Source organism: Esox lucius, chromosome 16, assembly GCF_011004845.1.
Source record: "Esox lucius isolate fEsoLuc1 chromosome 16, fEsoLuc1.pri, whole genome shotgun sequence".
NCBI classification, from domain to species: Eukaryota; Metazoa; Chordata; class Actinopteri; order Esociformes; family Esocidae; genus Esox; species Esox lucius.
The window spans coordinates 13,594,286-13,602,176 of NC_047584.1; the positions used below are offsets into that span (position 1 = coordinate 13,594,286).

Sequence of the window (7,891 nt, forward strand, 5' to 3'; positions counted from 1 at the left end):
AGGGGCTCAAATGTAATTGGACAAATTAACACAATCAAGAATAAAATTATACATTTTTAATACTTGGTCGACAATCCTTTGCAGGCAATGACTGCTTGAAGTCTGGAACACATGGACATCACCAAACGCTGGGTTTTCTTCTTTGTGATGCTTTGCCAGGCCTTTACTACAGCTTTCTTCAGTTGTTGTTTGTTCGCCTTAAGTTTTATCTTCAGCAAGTGAAATTCATGCTTGATTGGGTTGAGATCAGGTGATTGACTCAGCCATCGCAGAATATTCCTCTACTTTGCCTTAAATAACTCCTGGGTTGCTTTCACAGTATGTCTTGGGCCATTGTCTATCTGTAAAGTGAAGCGCCGTCCAATCAACTTTGCTGAATTTGGCTGAATCTGAGCAGACAATATATCCCTATACACTTCAGAATTAATCTGGCTGCTTCTGTCTTCTGTCACATCATCAATAGACACTAGTGGATGCAGCAATGTACTGTGTTCACAAACAATGATTTTCAGAAGTGTTCCTGAGCCAATGTAGCGATTTCCACAACAGAATCCTCTCAGTATGTAATGCAGTGCCGCCTGAGGGCCCGAAGATCATGGCCATCCAATATTGGTTTTCGGCCTTGTCCCTTGAATACAGAGATTTCTTGGGATTCTCTGAATATTTTTATGATATTTTGTACCATAGATGATGAGATCCCCTAACTCTTTGCAATTTTACATTGAGAAACATTATTCTTAAATTGTTGCACTATTTTCCCGCACAGTCTTTCAAAGAGTGGTAAACCCCTCCCCATCCTCACTTCTGACAGACCCATCCGCTCTGGAATGAACTTTCAATACCCAATCATGTTCATGACCTGTTACCAAATGACCGAATTAGTTGTGTGATATTCCACCAGGTTTCGTTTTTTAGAATGACACAACTTTTCCAGTCTTGTTGCCTCTGTCCCAACTTTTTTTTTAAAACAGGTGGCTGGCATCAAATTCAAAGTGGGCATATATTTTTCATGAAGCAAAAAAATATCTCAGTTTCAATATATGGAAAAGTGGTTGTAGATCAAATATCTTACATGTGCTAGTAGTTAGAGGCACTGGTATTGGTTGTGGCAGGATCGGGGGCCTATGTATAGGTGGGTTCACAGTTAGCTGTGAAGTGCCCAAAAGAAGTGTGTAGTTTTCATTAATACATCATGCCCCCGTCCCAAAATGGGCCGGTCCACCATGCAACTTCCGGGCTGAAAATGATTCCCACTCTGGCCTTGCTGAATGTTATACACTTTTATTACTTGTACAACAACAAAGCAGTTCAAATTTTACTAAATTATTTTTTCTTGGTGTATAGGAGCCATTTGTAACAGGACTAGGATAAACTGATGTGAGGGTGCACACCAAGTCTCTGAGCATATCCCAACGGTTAAAAGCCAGTCAAATGGGTGTCATATGAGATATGTAACCACATTTAACTGCTACAAGTATTGCCTTTTTTGTGACATGAACATGAAAAGTCATTGTTTTCTTCCTATTGTCAAAATTTATTCCAGTGTTGGAATGTTCCAATGAGCATCAACCAGTTGAAAAAGAGGGAAGCTGTTTTTCTTGCGTTGATGTTCTTACATTGATTCTTTTTTGTTGTCACGTGTCTTCAATACGTGATTTATTATTCAAATAGTTCAGGCATGGAGGTGCAATGGGGTGGCCTTTCTTTTTATACGCAAATATTAGACTTGTTACAGTCTTTGCCGCTCACAATTATAACTTATATATTGTGTATGTTAAGATAGGCTAATAGTTATGACCCTCTTTTCTGCTCTTGACATCTTGATTGGCTAGTAGGCTGAGAGGTTTCTCCAACTCGCAGGTAGAATAATTTAAGAGTTGACAAACATTTCCTTAACTGCCTTAGTTTTATTAAAACACATAAAGGAATGTAACTGTTATACAGTAAAAGCAACTAGTTCGTTTTAATATCAGGTCAAACAGCAGCAGCCTACAAAGCTATCTAGCCATAGTCTGCAATGTTAGAGAAAAGTTACGGTTTACGCGCGCTCCCTTCTGTGAACGCTGTCCGCGCAGTCCGCATAGAATAATGAAGATGAATAGCCTGATGTTGATTATGCTTAATTATTAATTCACGTTTTAATAGGAATGGAATTAAAAACAGTTATGCTTTGCCCGATCCATCTCCGTTCAACCCGGAACTCCGCATAGACGCCAGTTAGTCGTAGCAACAGTAACTATGGGAAGGAACGTGTGGAGAGAAGCAGCGAATCATGGAAACGTTTATGGTGATGCAGGTCGTTGGGACGAAAATCCGTACTTCAATCAAATGAGGCAAGCAGTCAGATCCCACCAGTTTGTGTGGTGACATCATAGACTGTATATGTAAGGGTGACATCGGTCCACCAATAACTCATTAATATCTGGGAAGCTGTCCTAATCTTGTTTTGTTGAACCTAGCCCACTGTCAACATTCTGGTAGGTTAGAGGTCATAATCAATTGTTTTATTACGTCATGTTTGGACAATGTCTTAAGTGTGTTTGACAGTGAATAGTAACCACATTTCGATTTACACCACAGCTAACTCAACTAGTATTTTGACTTTGTATTTGTATCGCACTTACATTAATACGGGAATAACTTCTATAAAAATGTCCTCACCCTCCTGGAAGGGTAGGCTGTGTAACATGAAGGTATTCTTTTTATTTAATTTTTTCTGTGTCCTATTGCCTGTTGCTGTAAATGGGTTGCCTTTTTCATCTCCTGAGCACAACACATTGATGCCAGCGACGGACAATTCTAATGTGAATATCCCTGATACTACATTAGAGACTAATTCTGAGGGGTTGCTGGAGATACTTGCAGGTTTAGTAAAAAAAGATTCGCCTCCAGGTAATGTGGGACAGCTGACGAAAGGATTTTCCTCCCTTGATGTCCCCGCAGAGCTTGTAGGGCCTCTTCCGGAGCACAAGACTTTGATGCCCGCTAAGGACCAGTCTGATCTGAACAACCCCGAAGCTACAGAACGGGCCGATGTGCTGCAACTGGATAACTTGCAAGATAATAGTCTCCTCGATAAAACAAAAATATCCCCGAAGGTTGTGGAGAAAAAGTATCCTTTTCAACAGGGTTACAAGATAAAGCCATTCCACAGTGAAAACGAAGTGTTCGAGGACAATCTTCAGACTCCTGCTCTCAAAGTTCATGTCAACCACAAAATCCCATCCGGAGTTGACCTATTGATAGACCCTACAGGGTTCAAGCCACCTGCGAAATTAGACAATACCTTGAGCACTGTTTTCTTGGTTCTTATTGTATTATTGTTTTTAATCGATGTTGTGAGGTTCTCCAAGCATAAAATAAGAAGATATAATGCTGCCAGGATGAAGGAAAGAGAGTCGGATATTGCTGAACCCCCGCTGACATTGACGTCCAGAGTTTGGGTGGGCATCTCCTCACTGTTTGGTCCAAAAGAGGCTGCATCTCCACCACAGCTGTTTCCGGTTTCTGATGATGATGCAGAGAAGTCAATCTCCACCACGGGCAACTCTAATCATGAAAAGAAATTCGGAAGGAGAACGTTTAGCTGGAGACTATGGAGACCGACTCAGCGGATTGTCCCACAGAACAATCCGGTGCTCGATACTGTGCCTTTCATCGAGGTTCCACTGACCACAATTCACCCACCCCTGGAAAAAGTTGTATGTCACCACATAGTCAACCACCAGACAACTGACAAGCCCTGCTACACAGGGTCGGGACTTCCTGAGGTCAGCATCAGTTGACTTTGAGGACATCGGAAACCAATTAACATTGATTGGCCGAAAATACCTCTTGTGACGTTTTTTCTCATTTAATTTGATCATAACTTTAGAGTAATAAAACTTGCATTCCAAATGTACAGTATGTCTGGTATAGTTTGTCACACAAATAACTGTCTCTCTATGCCACTGTGTCGCTTGGCCTTGAGTTCGCTAACATCCATGCTAACAGGCCTCAGGCCTTTACTGCCCGTTTGTATTTAACCTAGCCTGCTGAGTTAACTATGAAGGTCGCTTGCATCCATGATAAGTGGCGCTAATGGGTAAGGCCATGTAGGTGCTAATTGTGCAATGCTGTATTCATATGCTAATATGGTAATTGGCCACAACAGGCTAGCGGGATATTGTTTATTGCCTGTGTGTTGTACTGGAGTTTATGGCGAAGATGCAACATTTTTGTACATTATTTCCACTGTTACCGGTGCAGGGAGGGACAAATAAGCACGTACATGTATTACTGCCTCTAAATTACAATACTGTAGCTGATGTTGTGGGGAAATAATAACATTTGATGAATGTTTACATGCAATTAATCCATTTATGACAGTGCTAATGTCATAGATACAAAGCATAGAACTATATGTCCAATCTATCTGACCTCCCAACAGGTCCGCCATCTTCCCTGTGACTAATTTGGAAAAGTCCGGCCAATTACACAAAAAAATAGTGGTGTTTTGTGCAGAAACAACTTGCTCCACAAAAAGGACCAAAGATACGAGGGAGGCTGGAATCACTTCATACGTGAGTAGTAGTATAGAAAAGCAAAATTGATAACGTAATTAATTTATATAGCATGTTTTAATCCATGAATTATGAAGAAAACTAGCCGCTAGCTGGTTACTGTACACTTACCAGAATTAATAGTTTTTTTTTTAATTAACGGTCTCAACTAGCTTGCTAGCTATTACAGCAAAATATTAATCAATGTTACACACAACGTATATAACATCGTTTAGGCCAAATATTATTACGTTATTACTTTGTATAATCAGCAGGTGACGACGTTGGGCAGATTTTGTCCACTAATTGTTGTTTACTCCTATTTCTCCCCTACATTTAGTACTAGCACGCTAGTTAGCTTGCTCCGTTTAGAGTACAGTAACTGTCAAAGTTCCTATACACTACTGCCTCATTTAGACCCATAATACTAGTTGCTAGCACGTTAAAGTAACTAGTTAATTACAGTTGTTTTGTTAATTAGGGAGTAAGATAATTATCTTGTTTGGCCTGGTTGGCTGTCACAACGAAAATAGTAGCTTATAATTAATTTTCTTGTATGGTCAGCACGACTAGTTTAGAAATTAACTTCAAAAGATCAGTCATATTTTAGAGTCCTACCGTTTGGCACCCGCGGCATATGCTGTAGCTAGAAATCCACTTTTTCACACGTTTCCATGTTAGTCCAAGTTTGTACCGAAGCATCAATCATTACTAACAACATTGCTTAGCAGACCTGTCTGATCCCGTAATACCAGTGCGGAAAATTGGTAATACAATATATCGTCTGCAGTCGTCGCCTGTTAAATATGATACATAAGTATTGGTTTGTAAATATGATACAAACAAATTGCTTGTAAAATATAATACAAATAAAACAGTCCACCAGCGCACACCTCACTTAAATTATGTTGCGTGTCCCACTTTATGATCAAAAAAAGTTTAGGTGAACTCCATGGTAGACTAGCCAGGGAGAACAGGCAATACCCTGGAACGGTGGTTCCGATCTGATGTGTAGCAGCTCCAGTTGTAGCATTTCCAGTAGGTGAAAATGAGACGACATTCCAGCCAGACAGCAGTTTGGTAGACCACTCATACAACTCCTGGCTACCTAGAGAGTTCTTCTCAGTCATAAAGATTTTAAACTATATGGCTTGCATGACTTGATTTTGAATAAATTAATATTTGGGTATTGGCATTGGGTAACAGGGCTAGGTTTTGTGGGAAATTGGTTTTAGGTAAGTGGAATGAGTCTGAGTTTTATAGGCTTATAAATATTAGGAGCTGTGAAAAAGGGCTAATTATGTGTAAATTACATTTATTACTACCGGTCTGTTTAAGTGTCGGATTGAAATGTACCTTATGCATTGTTTAAGTGTAAGCTTCATAGATTAATGTGTACAAGGAAATTAAATTATAATAGTTTTATGTATATCTACATCCATATGTAGTTATGTAAAATCACATCATAGGAAATAAATATACATTTGCACTGTATTTAAAGTACTAATCTGTGTCTTGTATTCATACATTAGATAACATACACCCATGTTTTACTCTTAAATTATTAAATTAGGAATTGAAAACTATTTAAAATGAATAATTTTGTCAATATTTTGAAAAGTACAGTCATTGTATGGGTTATGTTATGCATGACAGTAGTTATTGATATAATATCAGGGAAATATAACTGTTATCACACACATCATCTTCTTCCGCTTCATCCGAGGCCGGGTCGCGGGGGCAGCAGTCTAAGCAGAGATGCCCAGACTTCCCTCTCCCCAGACACTTCCTCCAGCTCTTCCGGGGGGACACCGAGGCGTTCCCAGGCCAGCCGGGAGACATAGTCCCTCCAGCGTGTCCTAGGTCTTCCCCGGGGTCTCCTCCCGGTGGGACGGGACCGGAACACCTTCCCAGGAAGGCGTTCCGGAGGCATCCGAAACAGATGCCCAAGCCACCTCAGCTGACCCCTCTCGATGTGGAGGAGCAGCGGCTCTACTCTGAGCTCCTCCCGGGTGACCGAGCTTCTCACCCTATCTCTAAGAGAACGCCCGGCCACCCTGCGGAGAAAGCTCATTTCGGCCGCCTGTATCCGGGATCTTGTCCTTTCGGTCATGACCCAAAGCTCATGACCATAGGTGAGAGTAGGAACGTAGATTGACCGGTAAATCGAGAGCTTCGCCTTGCGGCTCAGCTCTTTCTTCACCACGACAGACCGATACATCGACCGCATTACTGCAGAAGCTGCACCGATCCGTCTGTCAATCTCCCGTTCCATCCTTCCCTCACTCGTGAACAAGACCCCTAGATACTTAAACTCCTTCACTTGAGGCAGGCACTCTCCACCAACCTGAAGTGGGCAAGCCACCCTTTTCCGACTGAGGACCATGGCCTTGGATTTGGAGGTACTGATTCTCATCCCCACCGCTTCACACTCGGCTGCAAACCGTCCCAGTGCATGCTGAAGGTCCTGGTTTGAAGGGGCCAACACGACAACATCATCCGCAAAGAGCAGAGACGAAATCGTGTGGTGTCCAAACCTGACACCCTCCGGCCCCTGGCTGCGCCTAGAAATTCTGTCCATCAAAATTATGAACAGAACCGGCAACAAAGGGCAGCCCTGCCTGGGTCCAACATGCACTGGGAACAAGTCTGACTTACTGCCGGCAATGCGGACCAAGCTCCTACTTCAGTTGTACAGGGACCTGACAGCCCTTAGCAAAGGACCCAGGACCCCATATTCCCGAAGCACTCTCCACAGGATGCCACGAGGGACACAGTCGAATACCTTCTCCAAATCCACAAAACACATGTGGATTGGTTGGGCAAACTCCCATGAACCCTCCAACACCCTGTAGAGGGTATAGAGCTGGTCCAGTGTTCCACGGCCCGGACGAAAACCACACTGTTCCTCCTGAATCCGAGGTTCTACTATCGGCCGTATTCTCCTCTCCAGAACCCTGGCATAGACTTTCCCGGGGAGGCTGAGAAGTGTGATCCCCCTATAGTTGGAACACACCCTCCGGTCCCCCTTCTTAAAAAGACGGACCACCACCCCGGTCTGCCATCCCAAAGGCACTGTCCCCGACCGCCACGCAATGTTGCACAGGCGTGTCAGCCAAGACAGCCCCACAACATCCAGAGACTTGAGGTACTCAGGGCGGATCTCATCCACCCCCAGTGCCTTGCCACCGAGGAGTTTCTTGACCACCTCAGTGACTTCAGCCCGGGTGATGGACGAGTCCACCTCTGAGCCCTCATCCTCTGCTTCCTCAATGAAAGACGTAACTGTTATAAAAACTTAAAATGCTACTTCTGCCATGTGTTTTTATTGTAGATGATTTAGAGCAGGT

The 7,891-nt window shown here is 42.7% G+C and overlaps 1 protein-coding gene across 1 annotated transcript; it reads left to right on the top strand.

Moving 5' to 3' along the window:
* The first annotated feature begins 2,632 nt into the window (after window positions 1–2,632).
* LOC109616709 lies at window positions 2,633–6,323 on the top strand. The gene is made up of 3 exons (XM_020054618.3): window positions 2,633–4,084; window positions 4,430–4,562; window positions 6,289–6,323. The coding sequence occupies exon 1, from the start codon at window positions 2,652–2,654 to the stop codon at window positions 3,783–3,785; it is 1,134 nt and encodes a 377-aa protein (XP_019910177.2). The 5' UTR covers window positions 2,633–2,651; the 3' UTR covers window positions 3,786–4,084; window positions 4,430–4,562; window positions 6,289–6,323.
* Window positions 6,324–7,891: the final 1,568 nt, after the last annotated feature.

Coding starts and splice junctions, on each gene's coding strand:
- LOC109616709 (XM_020054618.3), top strand. CDS start 2,652: ATGTCCTCACCCTCCTGGAAGGGTAGGCTGTGTAACATGAAGGTATTC.